Source organism: Geotrypetes seraphini, chromosome 2 (assembly GCF_902459505.1).
Source record: "Geotrypetes seraphini chromosome 2, aGeoSer1.1, whole genome shotgun sequence".
Taxonomy (NCBI): Eukaryota; Metazoa; Chordata; class Amphibia; order Gymnophiona; family Dermophiidae; genus Geotrypetes; species Geotrypetes seraphini.
Genome location: NC_047085.1, coordinates 494876428 through 494898935, shown reverse-complemented (window position 1 = coordinate 494898935; position 22508 = coordinate 494876428). Strand labels below are relative to the sequence as shown.

Below are 22508 nucleotides of genomic sequence, written 5' to 3'. Positions count from 1 at the left end.
CACCGCCCGTGGAGCGGTGAATGGTCTTGTCTCCGCAGTGAGGCATTTAGGATCGCGCGGTCCCCGCAGCCACCGCCCACCCATAGCATTTAGCCAGCTCCCTCCCTCTACCTCACCTTAAATTCTGAGTTTGCCGGCTTCCATTTTCCTGAGCCGCACACGTTTAAAAAGACGCGCACGCACGGCTGCGCGAGTCCATCAAGCTTCTCCTCTGACGCAACCAGAAACAGGAAGTTGCAGGAGAGGAGAAGCTTGATGGACTTGCGCAGCCGCGCGTACGCGTCTTTTTAAACGCGTGTGGCTTGGGGAAAAAGGAAGCCGGCAAACTCAGAATGTAAGGTGAGGTGGAGGGAGGGAGCTGGCTAAACGCTGCGATCGGGTAAGTGGGGGCTGCTAGATCGTGAGATCGCGTTTGTTCCCGGCTCATACTAGGAAGGAGGGAGTGAAAGGAAAAAAAATTCTGGGCCAAGGGGATGAAGAGGGAAAGAAAGAAACCCACAGCGGGAAAGAAAGAAACCCACAGCAGGAAAGAAAGGGGAAGACAGGCAGGTGAGCCAGATGCTGGAAGCAGGGGGGGGAGAAAGAGGGAAAGAAGCTAGATGGGATTGAAAAGAAGAGACACACTGGTATGGAAGAGGAAGATAGGGGAAATCTGGACAGAGGAAGGTAACAGAAAGAGGGGAAATTATGTGCATGAGGCATAGGGACAGAGACATAAAGGGGCATGCCATGGGGATGGTATATGGACACGGGGGGGGGCAATGGCAGATACATAGGAGAGATATTAGAAATGGGGAAAATAGGAACACAGAAGCAAGATAGTTTGTGGCAATGGGACAGGGACAGGGCTCGCAGGCTCCAGCGGCTTGCACAAATTACATTGTAACGTGCCACGAAAATAAGAGGGAGGGAGGTAGATAGATAGGCACGCGAAAGGAGCTGAAGGGTGGTAGAAAGGAACAGATTGTAAAGGAGGGAGGGAAGGGTGGTGGTGGATAGGAATAGAACAGACATTGAAAGAGGGTAGAGAAGAACAGACCCTGAAGGGAAATGTGGAAGACAGAGTGGGGAGAAGATGCTGGAAGGGAAGAAGACAGATGCCAGACTATGGGAGAGCGGAGGGAAGAAGATGGGTGCTAGACCAATTGGGGGAGGGTAAAGGGAGAGGCACAGTAACAGCAAATGGAAGACGCAGCGAGAAGACACACAGTGGATTGAAGGAATTGAATGAGAAGATGTGGAAAGCAGAAACCAGACAACAAAGGTAGGAAAAAAATTATATTTATTTATTTATTTTTTGCTTTAGGATAAAGTAGTATATTAGTTGTGTTGATAAAAATTTATAAACAAAGCCCTTCCAGCTGAACATCTCTGATTTAAGTTTTTTATTGATTTTTCCATTTAACAACAAGTGTCATAAATTTTCATACAATTTTCTTAACAATACACTTGATATTTCTATAATGTATTTTATACATAACATTTCTTATTTTTCTTATGATTTTATATATCATATATTTGTAATTATTTTTTTTTAATAGTTATACAACATATATATTGTAATGATTTATCAATTATTTTTAAATTTATTGAACTTTTTTTTTCCCTTCCCTTTATTACATTGTTTTCATGTAAGAATACCATCTATTAATTATATTTTATTTATAATTTATAATAAAGAGAATAAATCCCCTCCCATATCCCCTCCCTCCCTTCCTTCTTTAACTATTTTCTTATTATGGGAAAATGAAATTTAATTATTGCAATATTTTGTTAATGGTCTCCAAATCTTTTTGAATTTATCCATATATCCTTTTTGTGTTGCAAATGTATGTTCCATTTTATATATATGGCAAACTGAGTTCCACCAAAAATTATAGTTCAATCTGTCACAATTTTTCCAATTATGTGTAATTTGCTGTACTGCTATTCCAGTCATTATAAATAAAAGTTTGTTGTTATTTGATGAAATTTGACTTCGAGCTCTCATTGCAGTACCAAATAGAATTGTATCATATGTCAAGGTTACAGGATTTTCTAACATCCTATTTATTTGGGGCCAGATTGATTTCCAAAATGTTAGTATGAATGGACAATAGAATAAAAGATGATCTAATGTCCCTGCTTCAAGATGACAATGCCAGCATCTATTAGACTTAGAGCTATCAATTCTATGTAAACGTGTAGGGGTCCATAAAGCTCTATGTAAAATAAAAAACCAAGTTTGTCTCATAGATGCTGACAGTGTACATCTTATCCTCCAAGACCAAAGTCGTGGCCATTGAGATGCATTAATTTGATGCTTAATCTCAATGCTCCAAATATCTCTAAGACCATTTTTTTTCTTTTTATGTACGAATCCAGATATCAATTTATACCACCTTGCGGCTTGGTGATCCATGGAATCTATCTGAAAACATAAGAATTCTATACTATGATAATTGTTAAGATTTTTCCATTCAGGGAACCCTACCTGAATGGCCTGCTTCAATTGCATCCATCTGAAATATTGTGATTTATTCAAACCGAATTTATTTTGCAATTGTGAAAATTCAAGCAGTTTACCTTTATTTATTACATCTTCTAAAATCCGAATTCCAGCAATCATCCAATGTTTCCAGATAATTTTAAAACCGCCAACTTTGATCTTTGGATTGAGCCATATTGTTTGAGTCGTCGATTTAGTTATTGGAATAGGAGTTAGATTACTTATATATCTTATAGTTTTCCAAGTATCAACCAATATTTTGTGATCTTTATATAACCTTGGCATTTGAATACTGATAACATGACTTAAACGTAAAGGAAACATTAATCTCCATTCTAACCAGAACCAATCTGGTATGTTTTCAATGGGCTCTGGGAGGATCCAATACATACCCTGACGCATAATATAGGCTTGATGGTACCTATAAAAATTTGGAAAATTTACCCCTCCCTCTGCAATTGGTCTTTGTAAAGATACTAGAGCAATTCTGGGGGGTTTTCCAAGCCAAATAAATTTTGTTAACATCTTATTCAGTTTTTTATAAAATGACCCCTGAAAAAAAATTGGTATCATACCCATTTGGTAACAAACTATTGGTAGTATCATCATTTTTACAGTTTGCACTCTCCCCCACCAGGATATGCATAGAGGATTCCATTGCTCACACATTTCTGACACTTTTTGTAATATATTTTTTTCATTAATTTTCATTGTCTCATCCACAGTTTTTGTAATCCAAATTCCTAAGTATTTTAATCCTTTTTCTTTCCAAATAAAAGAAAATGAATCAAATAGACTTTTTGTACAATGTACATTGAGTGGAAGTACTTCTGATTTATTCCAATTTATTTTATATCCTGAAAATTTTCCAAATTTTTCAATCAATTCAAGCAAATTTGGAATGGTTGTTTCCGGATTTCTCAAATAAAGTAAAATATCATCAGCATATGCTGATAATTTATATTCTCTATCTGAATGTGGGATACCCTGTATTTCCTTTGTTCTATAGCTAATAACAAGGGTTCTAAAGCGATGTCAAAAAGCAGTGGAGATAGTGGGCATCCTTGTCTAACTCCCCTTTGTAAAATAAATTTTTCTGAAATATTATTATTGATGTATAATCTAGCAACAGGGGAGTTATACAATGCTTTTATTATTTGTATAAAACCGGATCCTATACCAAACCATTCCATTGCCTGAAACATGAAGGACCATTCCACTCTATCAAAAGCTTTTTCAGCGTCTAATGAAATAGAGAATGTTGGGTCATTAATGGATTTTGACAAATATAACATGTGATGTGCCAATCTAGTATTATGAGATGAATGTCTTTGAGCAACAAAACCTGTCTGATGCATTTCAATAATGAAAGGGAGAGCTTTAGCCAATCTTAATGCTAATGCCTTGGTCAGAATTTTTCCATCTACATTTATTAAAGAAATAGGTCTATAATTTGAAACCAAAGTGGGATCTTTATTTGGCTTAGGTAAAACTATAGTTATTGATTCAGCCATAGTACCTGTAATATAACCTTTATTTAGTTGTGTCTGATATAATTTTAATAAATAGGGCATTGTAATGTTTTGAAATGATTTATAAAACTCTACTGTATAATCATCTCCACCTGGAGCAGATCCAACCCTAAGGGACTTCAATGCTGTATCTAATTCTTTTAAGGATATTGGCTCTTCTAAACTTCGTTTTATATGTTCAGGAATTTTTGGTCCTTCTATTAACTTTAGAAATTCTAAACCATCTTTTTCTTTTTCTGAATAAGGCTCGGAAGAATACAATTTTTTATAGAATTTCAAAAATTGTTTTATTATGTGATCATTGTGAGATAACATTTCTCTATTCTCATTTTGAATTGCAATTATTTTTGTTTTCTTTTTTTTTGCTTTGAGATAATTTGCTAGCATTCTTTCTGCTTTATTTGAATTTCCATAATACAGAGCTTGTTGCACAAATAAATCTTTTCTAATAATTTTTGAAGAAATTTCATTATATTTACCTTTAGCTTTTAACAATTCTTGTTGTGTCAAATAATCCCATTTTTCAATTAATTTTGATTCTAGAGACTTTATTAGTTTTTCTAATTCTGTATATTGTTTTTTTTCTTTTTTTATTTGCATTGCTGAATAAGAAATAATTTGTCCTCTAATGTATGCTTTAAAAGCATCCCATAAAGTCTCTATAGAAATTTCTTCTATATCATTAATTTGAAAATATTCTTCCATTTTTTCCATAAGATTTGTACAAAAGTCAGTATCTGCAAGCAATGTATTATTTAATTTCCATATAGGTTTATTTCTATTTTGATCTATTATTTTAATTTCAATCCACACTCCACCATGATCTGATAATATAATTGGATCAATGACAGCCTGTGTGACTTGATGTACTAATTGATTAGAAACAAAAATATAATCTATTCTAGAAAAAGAGTTATGTACTTGTGAACAAAATGAAAATTCCCGACCATCAAAATGAAGTATAAGCCAAATATCTTTTAAATCACAAGATTGTATCAAATTATCAAGGCCTAACGATTTTATAAATCTTCTCGGACTTTTATCCATCAATGGATCCATAACAGCATTGAAATCCCCTGCTACTACTAAATTTGAAGTAGCCAGTGGAAGAATCAATTGTTGCAGAGTTTTAAAAAATTCATTTTGATTCGAATTAGGGGCATATATATTAAAGAGCGTCATAGTGGTATTTCCCATGTCCATTTCCACATATATCCACCTTCCAAGAGGATCAACTGCCTTAAACTTAAATGAAGCAGAACACTTTTTATTTATTAATATAGCAACACCAGCTTTTTTCCCTATTGCTGGAGAAAAATAACATTGTTTGACCCAATCACCTTTTAGCTTTATAGATTCATTATTTAGACCTTCAAGAAAAGATATTCATATATGAGAGATTAGAATTTTGAAAGTAAAACAAAGATATAAAATATAAACTAATTCAGTAAATGATATGTTATGATATGTTATTAATATGGAGTAATAATTATAAAATTATAATATTTTAGCTTGTAATGGAGTAATGTCAAACCTGATCTATTTTGCGTTTTCAAGTGATTGTATACATACGGGGTGGGAAGGGAGGGAATGGGAGGGTATTAAATTTTAAGGGTACGGGCAAAATAAGAAATTCTTTAAACTATCTTATATATGGGAAAATGAAGTTTATTAAAAACATAAAAAATGGGATTGTTATATTACAAATTACAATAATATACAATGGATCTTAAGATAATCTCTTTAAATGTTAATGGTCTCAATCACCCGATTAAAAGAAAAAAGACATTATTATTTTTGAAAAGACAAAACGCTGATATATGCTGCATACAAGAGACCCAGCTGAACATCTCTTTCTCTAGTTCAGCAGCAGGAACTTTGATTTATAAGAAAGGAATAAGCTAAATATTACAGTACTAAGGCTTATATGGATGCTGCGGGGACGGTGACGGGGCGGTGAATGGGATGGCAGTGGCGGTGACGGGGCGGTGAAAGGGATGGCGGTGACGGTGACGGGGCAGTGAAGGGAATGACGGTGACGGAGCGGTGCAGAGGATGGTGGGCCGGTGACGGGGACAGATTTTTTCCCCGTGTCATTCTCTACCTGATAGCCTCACCTGCCCCGCCTTCCTCTTCCTGCCAGTCTCAGCCGGGCTCACTCCTACCCTCTTCCCTCCCCCCTGGCAGCCCTGAACCTGCTCTCCCTTCCCCGCCATTCTCCTCCTCCAGCGGCTAATCCACCGTCGCCTCCGTCACCGCTCGGCAAGATGGCTGGATCGCTGGTGGAGAGCGACGGGCCGGTGAGTGGCGCGGCATTGTGCCCTCGGCAGAGGACCTGATGGGTTCGTGGCTGCAGCGAGGGTTGCCCGGGTCCCTCTGAACCACATTTTTAAAGTCTTCCCTTGGCATATACCCCAGCTGCGATCAGCCTCCCAGTGCAGAGCCGATCCGGAGCCTAGCCACGTTGCCTGCTCATTCTCCTGAGTGGCGAAATCGTGTAACAGGTTCAAATGAATTAACATCATCACGGCCTGTCTTTTTTTTTTTTTTCTTCTTCTTCTTCTCCTTCTATAGAAAATAGATGGCGATCTTTTGAACAATTTTTTAGGATCTCCGGTCCAAGCAGAAGTTTTTTTCCCACGCCTGGTAAATACTTGCCATTTTCTGGCCTACAGCAATGAAGTTGTGATTTTTTTTTTTTGGTTCCTGGAATGTCAGATTCCATCTAATGACAAATACTTCCTGTTCTTTTTTTTTCTTTGCATTGAGTCAAATGTTTGGAAAACTGGCCCAAACCATTTAAAAACCACATTCCTCTTGGGATCTGGAGGAGAAATTAATGCTTTATATTTAAATGTCTTACAAAAAAAAAAAACAACAACAACCCAACACAGGTAATGCTCTGACCAGGGAGAGATAGACTTCAGGGAGTGTGGAGGGGGCAGGAGAGAGAGATGGTCTTGGGGAAGGACAGAGGGGGACAGGAAAGGGAAAGATGGCAAAAGCGGTAGGACCACTGCTGCTTTGGGGCACTGAGGGAGGAAAGGTTAGTATGTCAGGACTGCTGCTGCCTCCTCAGGTAAGTAAAGACCCTGTCGGGTGATAAATGCAAGGGTACAAAGGAAATGGTGAAAGGTGAGGTGATGGGACTGGGATCAGTGGGAGGCAGGGTCCGGGCATGATAGAGGCGGGGCATGGGTGGGGTCAGAGTCAGGGTATAGGTGGGGCTACTCTAGCACCCATTACTGTAACGAATGTAACGGGCTAAAACACTAGTTTGGGAATAAATCGGGTTCGATGTTGGCCAGATATCTTAGGAAACGGAGATACAGGAAATAAAGGGGTGGGGAGGTGTTGTCTATCGCACTGATTCGGAGATTCTGGCTAGCTTTTTGAAGTATTATGGCGAGCTTTATCAGGATGGCTCTATATACCAGGGAATGTTATTGAGGCTTTTTTGGGACAGATGATATTACCGCAGCTGTCAGCGCAGGAGCAGGTGAGACTGAATGAACCAATCTCTCCCTCCGAAATATTGGTGGTGGTTCGAGCCCTGAAGCATGGAAAAGCACCAGGGTTAGACAGTTATACCGGCCAGTTTTTAAAAAGTTCCAGGACATTTTGAATGACTTATTAGCGCTTGTAGCAAATGGGGTCTGAGAGGGGGGAGTATTCCCGGGAACTTTGGCTGATGCTGGGATTATGATACTCCCCAAGCCGGGTAAAGACTCGACGAGTTGTGGAGCATATAGACCCATATTAAATGTGGAAGTTAAAATCATAGTGAAAGTTCTGGCATTAAGGCTGGCTAGGGTGCTGCCGAAACTTACTCATATTGACCAATCAGGGTTTATCCCTAGGAGACAGGTAAGTGATAATGTGAGACGCTCATTTAATTTGTTGTGGGAGGCCCGGAGACAACAGGGGAGGACTACAGTGTTGGCAATTGATGCTGAGAAGGCATTTTACAGGGTCAATTGGCATTTTCTCTGGGCAGTTATGTGCAAAATGGGTTTGGGGGATACCTAGTACATCAAATTGCATTGTTTGCAGATGATATTTTGCTGTACACTAGGGACCCAGAGATTACACTACCAATCCTCTTGGATATCTTTCATACCTATGGGGATCTAGCGGGGTTTAAGGTCAACATGGATAAGTCGGAATTGATGGGAGTGCACCTGGAGAAAGAGGAAGAGCGAAGGATTAGAGAAAACTTCCCATTTTGTATAGCAGGGACGCATCTTAGGTACCTAAGGATTAATATACCCATTTATATAAGTATAATTATGGGCCACTTCTTGCACTGGTGCAAAAGGATCTCCAATAGTGGAGTGGACTTTGGTTATCTTGGTGGGGTCGGATAGCAGTATTGAAGATGAATATTCTCCTTCGGTTATTGTTCTTATTTCAAACACTCCCCATTCCAGTTCCCAGGGGCCTATTGTAGAGGTCATTTTCTAGGTTCATATGGGAATGTAAATCTCCCCATTTGGCAAAACAGATTATGTGGACCCCTCGAGGACAGGGTGGCAGGGCTGTCCTGAACTTACTCTGGTATTATCAGGCAGCACAACTGAGGTTTATCTTGGATTGGTCTGTAGCAGGTACTAACCAGGGGTGCAACTGGAGCAACGATGTGTAGGGCCACAGCCACTGAGGGAGTGGCTCTGGGCCTCTTATTCTACAAGGGATAGATTTAGAGAGGTACAGAAGCCCTGTTAGACATCTAATCATACTGTGGGACACACTGCAGCGTAAGTGGGGCAGGGACAGTAAGACATCTACATTAGCAGCTATAAGGGGAGAACCCATCTTTGCGGTGGGGCAAACTTCAGGAGTGTTTTGCTAGATGGGAATTAGGGTGTTTAGGTGCCAAGATATTTTCTTTTGCTACACTGCAGGAGAGATGCTCTCTGCCAACTGGGGAATATGTGGAGAATTTATGGTTATTGTTGGGTAGAAGATTTAGGTCTCACTTCACTGAGGGCCAATGGGAAACAATTTGTGCAGAAGTGCAGAAGGCTTCTGTGTGCATCCTGGTTCAAGAAAATGCATATGGTATTACACGCCTTAACATTTGCATGCTATATCTAATCTAATCTAATCCTTAGGTTTGTATACCGCATCATCTCCTCGTTCGTAGAGCTCGACGCGGTTTACAGTAGGAGAAATAGGAAGGAACTACAACAGAGGGTTAGAGGTAGAAGTGTGAAGAAAATTTAGAGGACTTGGGATGCCAAGAAATAAGAGTTTTCTTGATTCCTAAGTTGGAGGGAGACTTACATTTTTTGAGAAAAGCCAGGTTTTCAGATGTTTGCGGAAAACTTGGAGAGAGCTAAAGTTCCAAAGAGGGGAGGTAAGGTTGTTCCAGAGCTCAGTGATTTTGAAGTGGAGGGAGGTCCCTAGCTTTCCTGTGTGGGAAATGCCTTTTAGCGAGGGGAAGGATAGTTTTAATTTGTGTGAGGATCTGGTGGTATTAGGGTTTGAGGAATTCCAAGAAAGAGGGATAAAGGGAGGGAGGATACCATATAGGATTTTGAAAGTTAAACAGGCGCATTTATAGTGGATCCTGGCGATTATCGGAAGCCAGTGGAGCTTGGCCAGGAGCGGGGAGAGCGGGGAGACATGGTCAAATTTACTTTTAGCGAAGATGAGCTTGGCCGCGGCATTCTGAATCCATTGGAGTCTGTATATATCCTACTGTTTTGAATGAATGCTGAAGATGTGGCAAGGAGGGGGAAACCTTTATGCATATTTGGTGGTCATGTCCCCTAGTGTGCTCCTATTGGACTATGATAACTAGGAGTTTGTTGACTTGGCTTGGGATCCAGTGCAACAGAACCCTCAAGCTTGTTTGTTAGTACTAATGAACTTGCAACTTCTGTGGTGGCAAAAAAAGATTACTCCATCTGGGACCATATGCTGCTAAATGTTTGCTTGCCCTTTGAAAAGCCACCTGTTTACGGACTTTCAATACCACTGGCTTCATGGAAACTCAATATACTGTTATAATTAATATATATTTATTTTATTAACAATCAAGAACAAATCTTTACAGCATATGGAGCTGACAGATAGTATGCCTCAAGTGCTTAAGTATACCTGGATGTCTGTCCTGCTTTCACAATCACCAAGGCTGTCTCTTATACAATTTTTGACAGCTTGAGGCCACGTTGGCACATATCATATTGTTAGTTTTTATTGGTCACTTACAAACATCATTACATTTATTAGTTTATTAATTGGTTCATAATATCTGTGTCATACCATACGCATGTCCTGTTTACCAGAAAATCTATCTTTTCCCGCCGTTTTAATTATCATGTCAGCAATTTCAAGCCATCGGCCAGTAAAAGCCTGCCCATCACAGGATATTCTTGCAAAATAATGTATTTTTATATTTTTGGTTAAGACATGTTCTCATCCTTCTTAGACTCACTTCTCTGGCATTACAGCAGATGTGATACCAGTTGCCATGTAAAAGAATAAGTTTCGTTTCACTCGCTTATTTTTAGGATAAATTTCGCTTAACTTGCTGATTTCAGCAAGCATAGATTGTGCAAAGGCTTGACAGTTTTAGTCAGAGCATTCTCAGCCATCTTAGGCTTTTAGTTGTGTTTATTGGCCTAATATGTTAGGGGATTTTCAGGGGAGGCTCTTCACCTGTCACCTGTACAGGACTCTCACTCTCTCTCCCTCTCCTCCCTTCTCACTTTACTGGCGAATGGGAGTGGTACCGTCAGAGGTGGAGTGGAGAGCTCAAGTAAGACGTTTGCTCCATATGGAATGTGTGACAGCTAAACGGCAGGGTCATTATGATGCACATCAGAAAGATTGGCCATTGCTTTTCAGGAAACTTAATGATTGACTGTCAGCTGGGATTTATGGGAGGGCTTGGGGTTTGCGGGTATAGTTTTAGGAATGATTCTTGCTGGGATGGATATATGCTTATTTGGATGGCTTTAGAGGGGGAGGGGGGAATGGGGAGGGGCCTTTGAGATGTATTATATTATTGCATGATGTGGTTTCCAGTGCGCAATTCTGGTAGAAGTGGCCCATGGTCTGTGTTGTCTATGGGATTTTTCTTTTCGCCCTCCTTGTGGTTTTTTGGAGGGATAGATGGTAATGATTTATATGGGGGAGAGACAGGGAAAATGTTTGCTTCTTTTGATGTGGGTCACTCTTTGTAATGATGGTAATTTCATACTGAAAAGTTTATGTTCATATCAATAAACAGTAGCTTAAAACCTCAAACTGCCATCGCAAAGGCGCGCTAACAACTTCGCTTAGCAATGTTAAATAGCTTCAATAATTAGGGTGACAACAACCCATAAAACCTACTTAAATCAATTTAAAGCAATAAAACTTTCCTGTTACTTGGTTGACAGTATAAAGGCTTCTCAAGTCACACCTTAAGACAGCACGCCAAACGGCATATGTCAAGAACTGCTTAGAACCTGGTTCACTGTAGGGATGTGGATTCATTGGAAATAATATGGGAAATGTCAGCAACATTTCCTATGTTTCTTGTCATTTTCTGTTGAAAAAACAGCATGCTCTTATTTTGGCTGATGTCCTTCACTTTCCCTCTATAGCTATGACACATGGGTCCCAACCAGTGATGTGGATGCTGAAGTTGAAGCCACACCAGTCCCAGAAAAACCATGGAGGGTGAGTGGTGATGACATTTTATAATGGTAGTGATTTTTCTATGAAGCATTCTGTAGTAATTTGACTTCAGTTTTCTTGATAGTGGAGGGGATATTTGTAAGGGGGAGGAGAGGGGAGACGGGGGTTTTATTGATTCTTGTTCTATATTAGTTGTGATTTATAAAATGACAATTGTACAGAATATTGTTTCTTTTTATACTTTAATAAAATAAGTTTAGTATAAAATCATAATTATATTGTTCAAGGCTTGTGCGGATGGGATCAGATGGTTTGTGAGGGCGGGAATGGGATTGAGCTCATGGGGGCGGTGATGGGACAGGGACTGAGCTGGTGGGGATGGGGCGGAGACAAATTCTTTCCCCGCGTCATTCTCTAGTGTTGAGGAGGTGGGGGAAATGGATAAAGCTTTGAAGAAGGTCTAGAAGAGCCAACATATAATATAACCTTTAACGGTGGCTACATTCTCATACTATCTATGGAAATCTCGTCATTACAGGTAAGCAAAATTTTAGGAGATGTTTTAACAATTTTTTAAAATATAAACGATGGACAAAAATTATAGATTAGGAAAGAAAAATGAATAGAGAGACTCTACCCCTATACTTATAACATAAGAACAGCCTTACTGGGTCAGACCAATGGTCCATCAAGCCCAGTAGCCCGTTCTCATGGTGGCCAATCCAGGTCACTAGTACCTGGCCAAAACTCAAGGTGTAGCAATATTCCATTCTACCAATACAGGGCAAGCAGTGGCTTTCCCCATGTCTTTCTCAATAACAGACTATGGACTTTTCCTCCAGGAACTTGTCCAAACCTTTCTTAAAACCAGCTACGCTATCCGCTCTTACCACATCCTCTGGCTTAACTATTCTCTGAGTGAAAAAAAATTTCCTCCTATTGGTGTTAAAAGTATTTCCGTGTAACTTCATTGAGTGTCCCCTAGTCTTTGTAATTTTTGACGGAGCGAAAAATCGATCCACTTGTACCTGTTCTACTCCACTCAGGATTTTGTAGACTTCAATCGTATCTCCCCTCAGTCTTCTCTTTTCCAAGCTGAAGATCCCTAACTGTTTGTCTTTCCTCATACGAGAGGCGTTCCATCCCCTTTACCATCTTGGTCGCAATTCTTTTAACCTTTTCTAGCACCACTATATCTTTCTTGAGATAAGGAGACCAGAATTGAACGCAATACTCCAAATGAAGTCGCACCATGGAACGATACAGGGGCATTATGACATTCTTAGTCTTGTTAACCACCCCTTTTTAATAATTCCCAGCATCTTGTTTGCTTTTTCGGCCGCCTCCACACATTGGGCGGAAGGTTTCATTGTATTGTCTACAGCAGGGATCTCAAAGTCCCTCCTTGAGAGCCGCAATCTAGTCGGGTTTTCAGGATTTCCCCAATGAATATGCATGAGATCTATGTGCATTTACTGCTTTCAATGCATGTTCATTGGGGAAATCCTGAAAATCCGACTGGATTGCGGCCCTCAAGGAGGTCTACAATGACACCCAGATACTTTTCTTGGGCACTAACCCCAAGGTGGACCCTAGCATCTGGTAACTATGATTTAGGTTATTCTTCCCAATGCGCCTCATTTTTCATTTGTCCACATTAAATTTCATCTGCCAATTTCCTAATCTGCCTGCAATTTTTCACAATCTGCATGTGTTTTAACAACTTTAAACAGTTTAGTGTCATCTTCAAATTTAATCACCTCACTCGTTCCAATTTCTAGATCATTTATAAATAAGTTAATAGCACTTGTCCAAGTACAGATCCCTGCAGCACTTCAATAGTTACCCTCCTCCATTAAGAAAAATGGTCATTTAACCCTACCCTCTGTTTTCTATCTGATAACCAATTCCTAATTCACAACTGAACTTTGCCTCCTATCCCATGACTCTTTAATTTTCTCAGGAGTCTCTCATGAGGAACTTTGTCATGAGCTTTCTGAAAATCTAGATACACTATATCAACTGGTTCACCTTTAACCACATGTTTGTTCACACCTTCAAAGAAGGTCCCAGGACAGATCCCAACATGATCCAGTACTCCAGTCTCTGATTCTTTCTCCTTATCTCCCCAGCTGTCACTGTATCTTCCCTCCCCTCACCATTCCCCATCGAAAGCCTTCAGCTTGCTGCTTCCAGGCCTATTGCATATTCTCCCCTTTTACTCTGCCTCCAACCCCCCCTTCCATAGCACCTCGCATCACTTACCATACCTTACACCCCAGTGCGTTTTCTTTGACCATTAAATTATCACCCATTAGTTTTGCTTGGCCCTAGGAATGCACAATTCGAATTTACAAGGCACAAAGTTTTTTGTTTTCTTTGCTACACCATCATTGTGGAATCCCTTATCCCCATCAAACAAGAACTTTAATTTAAAAAAGAGGAAAGGCCCTTCCAGGGCTGGCTTGAAGCTGCCTGTTTACCAGTGCTTCCTCTACTTGCTGACTGCTGCTAGGTTGTCAGGTGAGGGAGGGAGGGATATTGCGGTATATAAGCTGTTATTATTATTATTATTATATTGTCAGGACCAGCTCTGCTGCTTCGGGAACAGAGGTAGGGAAGGAGGAGGTTGTCAGGACCAACTCTGCTGCTTCAGGAATGGAGGGAGGGAGATTGGTGATGTACGTGCTGGGAGGTGAGAGGCTAATATACACGGATGGGGAGAGGGACCTTGGGGTGATAGTGTCTGAAGATCTGAAGGTGAAGAAACAGGTAGTGGCTGTTGCCAGAAGGATGCTAGGCTGTATAGAGAGAGGCATGACCAGTAGAAGAAAGAAGGTGTTGATGCCCCTGTATAGGTCAATGGTGAGGCCCCACTTGGAGTATTGTGTTCAATTTTGGAGACCGTATCTGGCGAAGGACATAAAAAGACTTGAAATGGTCCAGAGGAAGGTGACGAAAATGGTGGGAGGTTTGTGCCAGAAGACGTATGAGGAGAGGTGGGGTAGGACAGTAGAGTGGGCAGACTTGATGGGCTATAGCCCTTTTCTGCCGTCATCTTTCTATGTTTCTAGGCTGAAAGCCCTGAATGTATACCCTAGAGGAAAGAAGGGATAGGAGAGATATGATTCAGACGTTCAAATACTTCAAAGGTACTAACGTAGATCAAAATCTATTCCAGAGAAAGGAAAATGTTAAAACCAGAGGGCATTATTTGAGGTTGAGGGGTGGTAGACTCAAGAGTAATGTTAGGAAATTCTTCTTTATCCCAGGACAAGCAGGCAGCATATTCTCAACATGTGAGTGACGTCACCTACGGAGCCCCCTAGCGGACGTTTTCGCAAGCAGACTTGCTTGAAGACCTTCAAGCTTGTGAGTGGACCGCGCATGCGTGAGTGCCCCTCTCGCCCGACCTAGGACATGCGTCTCCTCAGTGTGTCCTCTGTTCTAAAGTTTCCACGGAGCCAGAAGCCCTGCTCCCTTGCTTCACGCGAAATCGTTGTGCCTCTTTGCAGTGCAGGTTGCTTTTTTTGTTTTCAGGTTAGTCACTGTGCTTGTGTCTTTTGTTTTTTTTGGGTTTGATTTTTCTTCGTGTTTTTGCGCCAGGTAACCGGTCTTATTTTGGCCGCGGCTGTGCTTTTTCTTATGTCCCGGCCTCGTTCCGGGTTTAAAAACTGCACCCAGTGCAACTGGGTGATCTCCATCACTGACCCATATCGTTGGTGTGTGGAGTGCCTTGGTGCGGACCACCGTGCTGAGTCCTGCAGAAATGAAAATCTCTATTAATAAGGAGAACGTCAGCACACTGCAGAGGCAGGTGAAACGGATTGAGTGATTGGAGATTGAATTAGAAGACTCTAATAATCGGGCATGCCGGAGTAATTTTAGAATCTTGGGGCTGCTGGAAGCGCATGAGGGCTGCGACATGTTGAAGTTTTTGGAAACCATGCTGCCAAAATTTAGGCCTTGAATTCACGCACGCATTTGAAAGTGAGAGAGCACATAGAGTGCCTACACAAACTATGCATACTGACAAATATCCACTTGCAGTGGTAGTAAAATTGCTAAGGTACAACCAGGTACTCGAAATCATGCAGAAGGCCCGCCTCAACAATCCGGTTAAACTTGAGGGGTGTACGCTGTTATTTGCGCTGGACTTAAGTAAACAAGCAGCAAAAGCCTGCAAACAACTCCTCGAGTACCGGCCGAAGCTGAAATCCCTAGGAGTGAAGTTTGGGATGTTATACCCAGTGAAAATACGAGCCACCTACAATAACTACACCAAGGATTTTACTAAACCCATGGAGCTCGCTGACTACCTGGATCGAAAATACCTGATAATATTAATTTAGCTGCTCTTCTCACATAACATCTTTGACTGAGTATTAATCTGCCTCCATGGCATTTCGTCTCACCTTACATTTGCAGCTCCGGGCCTGTGAGCTTACAACTTGTTATATAGTATATGGTGACAATACTGTTTTATTTTTATTTCATGCTGTGATGTTTTGGTTAAGCACCACCTGTGGGCTATATGACCCGTGTTCCACTTCTCTTAATGTATACCGTATTTTCTCGCATATAACGCGCACGTTATACGTGGTTTTTACGTACCGCGCACACCCTTGCGCGTTATACGCGTGAGCGCGTTGTACAAAAATTTTTTTACATAGTTCCCCCCCCCACGTCTGATTCACACTCCCCCCCCCCGAAGGACCGCTCGCACGCACCCACACCCCCACCCCGAAGGACCGCTCGCACGCACTCCCACCCGCACCCCCACCCTGAAGGACCGCTCACACCCCCACAGCCTCCCGACCCCCCCCCCCCCATCATGTAGAAGCTCCTACCGGTGTCCTGCTGCTTCCTCTTGGCGGTCCCGACACGATCGGGGCAAGAGGGAGCTCAAGCCCTCTTGCCCCAGCCAACCGCGGCACCCCCGACACGATTGGGGCAAGAGGGAGCTCAAGCCCTCTTGCCCCCCTGACTCCCCGACACGATCGGGGCAAAAGGGAGCCCAAGCCCTCTTTCCCCGCCGACTCCCCAACTCCCCGACAATATCGGGCCAGGAGGGAGCCCAAGTCCTCCTGGCCCTGGCGACCCCCCCCCCCCGCTAGTTGTTCGGGCCAGGAGGGATCCCAAACCCTCCTGGCCACGGTGACCCCCCCTACCCCCACCCCGCACTACATTACGGGCAGGAGGGATCCCAGGCCCTCCTGCCCTCGACGCAAACCCCCCTCCCCCCAACGACCGCCCCCCCCAAGAACCTCCGACCGCCCCCCCAGCCGACCCGCGACCCCCCTGTCCGACCCCCACGACACCCCCACCCCCCTTCCCCGTACCTTTGTATAGTTGGCCGGACAGACGGGAGCCAAACCCGCCTGTCCGGCAGGCAGCCAACGACGGAATGAGGGCGGATTGGCCCATCCGTCCCAAAGCTCCACCTACTGGTGGGGCCTAAGGCGCCTGGGCCAATCAGAATAGGCCTGGGAGCCTTAGGTCCCACCTGGGGGCGGGGCCTGAGGCACATGGGCTCAACCAGACCATGTGCCTAAGGCCCCGCCCCCAGGAGTGACCTAAGGCTCCCGGGCCTATTCTGATTGGCCCAGGCGCCTTAGGCCCCACCAGTAGGCGGAGCTTTGGGACGGATAGGCCAATCCGGCCTCATTCCGTCGTTGGCTGCCTGCCGGACAGGCGGGTTTGGCTCCCGTCTGTCCGGCCAACTATACAAAGGTACGGGGAAGGGGGGTGGGGGTGTCGTGGGGGTCGGCCAGGGGGGTCGCGGGTCGGCTGGGGGGGCGGTCGGAGGTTCTTGGGGGGGGCGGTCGTTGGGGGGAGGGGGGTTTGCGTCGAGGGCAGGAGGGCCTGGGATCCCTCCTGCCCGTAATGTAGTGCGGGGTGGGGGTAGGGGGTCGCCGTGGCCAGGAGGGTTTGGGCTCCCTCATGGCCCGAACAACTAGCGGGGGGGGGGGGGGGGGTCGCAAGAGCCAGGAGGACTTGGGCTCCCTCCTGGCCCGATATTGTCGGGGAGTTGGGGAGTCGGCGGGGCAAGAGGGCTTGGGCTCCCTTTTGCCCCGATCGTGTCGGGGAGTCGGGGGGGCAAGAGGGCTTGAGCTCCCTCTTGCCCCGATCGTGTCAGGGGTGCCGTGGTTGGCTGGGGCAAGAGGGCTTGGGCTCCCTTTTGCCCCGATCGTGTCGGGGAGTCGGGGGGGCAAGAGGGCTTGAGCTCCCTCTTGCCCTGATCGTGTCGGGGAGTCGGGACCGCTAAGAGGAAGCAGCAGGACACCGGTAGGAGCTTCTACATGATGGGGGGTCAGGAGGCTGTGGGGGTGCGAGCGGTCCTTCAGGGTGGGAGTGCGTGCGAGCGGTCCTTCGGGGTGGGGGTGCTGGTGCGTGCGAGCGGTCCTTCGGGGTGGGGGTGCGAGCGGTCCTGGGGGGGGGTGAATCGGACGTCGGGGGGGCATCAGGCTTTCAGGGTGGGGACAGGACTTCAAGGGGGAGAGGAGAGTCGGGCGGGCGAAAGGAGAGTCGGGGTGGCCAGAGGAGAGTCGGGGCGGGCGAAAGGAGAGTCAGGCGGCGACGGGAGAGTCGGGCAGCATGCGCGGTATACGGGTGTGCGCGGTATATAAAAATTTCTGTACATAAATTTGTGTTTTTTGCGCGCTATACCCGTGTGCGCGTTTTACACGGTTGCGCGTTATCTATGTGAAAATACGGTAATTAGTTTTTGTATAGGTTTTTTCACTGTTATTGGATGACAGCCTCAGATTTATTTTATACTATTTTATCTCATTTATTGATGTACCAGCTTACATATGTGCTGATTCATTTTGCATAATGCGGTATGTCCTTAATTTGTTTAACCTTAAACGTTAAAGGTATCAATAACATCATCAAAAGAAAAAGAATATTGAACTGTATTGGAGTACAATGCAGATGTCATTCTAATGCAGGAAACACACCTTGATGAATGTGAATCTAAGAAAGTTTCCTTAGCTTGGGAATTTCCAGTAATTTTTTCTTCCTCTGTAGATAGGAAAAATGGTGTGTTGATGTTAATTAGGAATAGACCTGATATTACTATTCTGACACAGCTCACTGACAAACAAGGTCGATGGATACTAGTAGTACTTGACATAGCGGGCTATAAAATCATGATCATGAATATCTATGGTCCAAATGTTGATGATGTCAATTTCTATAATGATGTTGCTGACCAACTGTGCAATTACGCAGATCTGCCATGTATACTTGGGGACGATTTCAACCTTGTTATTGGATCCTCTTAAGGATAGGAAGTCCACTTGTACACATAAAAAAACTAAGGCCTGGCATAAGCTACAGGATATCATCACCCAATTTAAACTGACAGACCCGTGGAGAATTATGTATGAAAATGATTTGGATTACACTTTCTACTCAGCACCACATAATTCCTACTCCCAAATAGACTATTTTTTGGTTAGCTTACCACTGGTGCAACATATCCAGTCTACTGATATTAAAGGAATTAATGTGTCAGACCATGCCCCTGTTCTGTTAACATTTTCTAACATAGGTAACCTTTGCCTTGCAGACTGGTTATTTAACAATAGTCAGTTACATGATGAAGACTTCATACATTTGTTTCCAAAGCCATTAGAGATTATTTGAACTGAACAGTCCTATGGACACTACTTAGATTGTATGGTGGGATGCATTTAAGGCCTACATTAGGAGCATAATTATATCTTATGCTGTCCACAAGAAAAAAACAGGCTAAAGCCGAGCTTCTGAGTCTTGAAGTAGAGATTAAGGCCCTTGAAACCCAGCACAGCAGTTATACTTCTAATATGCACATCTTACAACAACTACAAGCCCTAACAAGACCCCTAATCAACCCCCCCCCCGCTTACATTACTACTCATCCCCCCGCCCTCCCCCCCCCCCCGCTCTTCTCCTTCCCCTAATTGCTTCCCTCTTCCCTATCTTCCCACCGCCCGTCATCCCCTGTCAAGTTTGGTTAACACTTGTTTATATCCGATAAACTACTTATATCTGATAAATTGTCTATATCTGATAAACTGTTGTAAATCTGCGTCAACATTTGTTTTTATCTGATAAATTGTGTATATCTGAAAAATTGTTTATATCTGATAAATTGTTGTAAATCCGCGTGTCAACGCAGATGTAAATCCGCGTGTCAACGCAGATACTACTGTAATTGATGTAAACCGCCTAGAACTCTCCGGGTATGGCGGTATATAAGAATAAAATTATTATTATTATTAATAAAATAAAAATATAATTTTAAGCTCAGCAATACGGCAGCCCAGCAGATCTTTACTCATTCTGCTTACCACTATATGGAGACCAACAAATACGAGCATGGTTTAGCTAGTTATCTAAAAGGCAGGAGAGATAAAACTGACATCTCTGCCATTAAAACTGATGATAGTCTTATGCTAACCGATCATATGGATTTATTGGAGCAATTTCGGATTTACTACAATCACTTATATACCACAGAAGTTGGAGTCACGTCTGACATGAACTTGTTCTTAGAGGATTTGCCACATGCTACTCTGTCGAATGTCGACAATCAACTTTTAATTAAAGATCTGACTGCTGATGAATTGCAGCCATTATTGTACTACCTAAGCCTAATAAAGATCCAATGAAGATATCAAATTATAGACCTCTGTCGCTCATCAACGCTGATGTGAAAATATTTGCAAAAGTCCTAGCAAATAGGTTACAAATGATATTTCTGGGTATCATCATGCTGGAACAAAACGGATTTATGAAAGGATGACTAGCTTGTATCAATACCAGGACGTTCACAAATGTAATTGATTATGCCAACCATTCAGATGTTCCTTTAATGGCCATGGCCTTGGAAGCAGAGAAGGCCATTGATCGCATTGAGTGGCCTTTTCTATTTCAAGTAATGAAATTATTTGGATTCCATCAAGACTTTATCTTTATGGTTCAAGTACTTTATTCATCGCCTAGTAAGCGGATACACATTAATGGCCTTTTCTCCATATCGTTTCAACCCACCAGAGGCACAAGACAGGAGTGCCCGTTAATCACCATTATTGTTTAATATCGCTCTGGAACCCCTGCTTGTTGCACTCCAAACTCACCGACAAATTGTTGGAGTCAAGTGTGGTGGAACTGAGCTGCTTATGCTGACGATGTATTACTGTACATTATTGCAGACTCCATAAAACCAATTTTGACACTGATATCACAATACTCAAACATCTCTGGTTACATACTTAATCTTACCAAGACAGAAGTCATGGCGCTGAACTGTCCTGAAAAATATGGAACTATCACTGATCTTGGCCTTCAATGGACAGGGGCTAAGTTAAAATATCTGGTTTCTACTTTGGAACAACTGTTGGCCAAACTGTCAAATATAATAGAATATGTCTTGGACTCGATTAATAAGCTTACCTCCAGATGGTCTCCAATGAGATTGTCGTGATGGAGTTGGCTAAGCACCATTAAAATGATGGTGGCACCAGTGGTGAATCACATACTTAGTATGCTACCTGTGTACTTACTGCCATCGGCATACAAAAAAATTGACTCGCTACTAAGTTCCTATAGAACAACTCCACTCCACGTATTAGTCTGAAAAAATTAAAAGGGGACTTCTCTAATGGTGGTTCCCCAGCTTTTACGACTATCGTACAGCATTCATCATGAGACATGGATCGTACTGGATCGTTGAGCAAACAGATACAGAGTCATCTCCATGGCTACTTTTTGAGCAGTCCTCTATGGGCAATTGTGATCTACACTCGGCTTCCTTCGTGAGCATCATGGCTTCCACTAAATGTAGAAAGCCAACCCACTCTACTAAACTGGCAATTCAGGAATTAGACAAATTAATGGATGTGCGATGGAATGAGACTACTTACTTTTGTGTATGGAACAACCCAAGATTCTGATCCAAGGTAAACAAATAAATTAGCCCATGTGGCAGGCTGCAGGTATATGGTCATTACGACAACTGTATGACAATAACACATGGATCCTGTTTAAGCAACTACAAGAGACATATAGCCTACCGGACTCGCAACAGTATAGGTGGATGCAATTATGCCCCTCAACTAAGGCTCTCCTAAAGCTTTTCGCATTCCACACTTCATAACCAAATTGAACTTAGATGCAAAAGCAAAGCAGCTTCTTGGTACAACTTCATCATTAAGGAAAAGTTTTTTGAATCCACTGCAATCAACGACATTTGGATAAAAGGTACTGGAAAACACATTGAGACACATGAATGGGGAAAATTTGGATCGAGTCAACACATTCCTTACACTCAGCTACAGTATCTCAATCAGCATATTTTTTTTGTTGAATAGAGCGTTTTGGACGCCTTACAAACTGTCTAAATTACCAGAGGCCAGTTCCAACTGTTGCTAGTCCTGTAAAACCGATGTGAGTACCCTGGACCACATGATCTTTAAGTTTGGTACACAATTAGATCCATTACAGGAATTGAGGAAAACGTTTCATTAGCCATTATTGTATATGGGCAGCATGGTTTGGCACTGGAACTTAAAGACCTGGGTAAACTACTTAGGTGTTTACTACTTATTGCACTTAAAACTATGGGCTCTTTTTATCAAGACGCGCTATGGGGGTTAGCGCCTCGGACATTTCATCATGCGCTAACCCCCGCGGCAGCCTAAAATCCTAATGTCTCGTCAATGGAGGCATTAGGTACTAGCGTGGCAGGCGGTTTAACGTGCAGTATTCCTTGTGTTAAACCACTACCACGCCTTTATAAAAGGACCCCTATACTGACTAATTGGAAAAACAGTTATAACCTTTCCTACAACTTGTGGTGGCATAAT

The 22508-nt window shown here is 42.8% G+C and overlaps 1 protein-coding gene across 4 annotated transcripts in view; it reads left to right on the top strand.

The window, feature by feature from the left end:
• The window catches only part of SMARCC1 (SWI/SNF related, matrix associated, actin dependent regulator of chromatin subfamily c member 1), a 383361-nt gene that overhangs the window by 82591 nt on the left and 278262 nt on the right, over window positions 1-22508 (top strand). For all 4 annotated transcript variants that reach the window (XM_033931941.1, XM_033931940.1, XM_033931939.1 and 1 more), the window contains exon 8: window positions 11619-11694. In XM_033931941.1, coding sequence (XP_033787832.1) covers window positions 11619-11694 — 76 coding nt within the window. The remainder of the gene's footprint in view (window positions 1-11618; window positions 11695-22508) is intronic.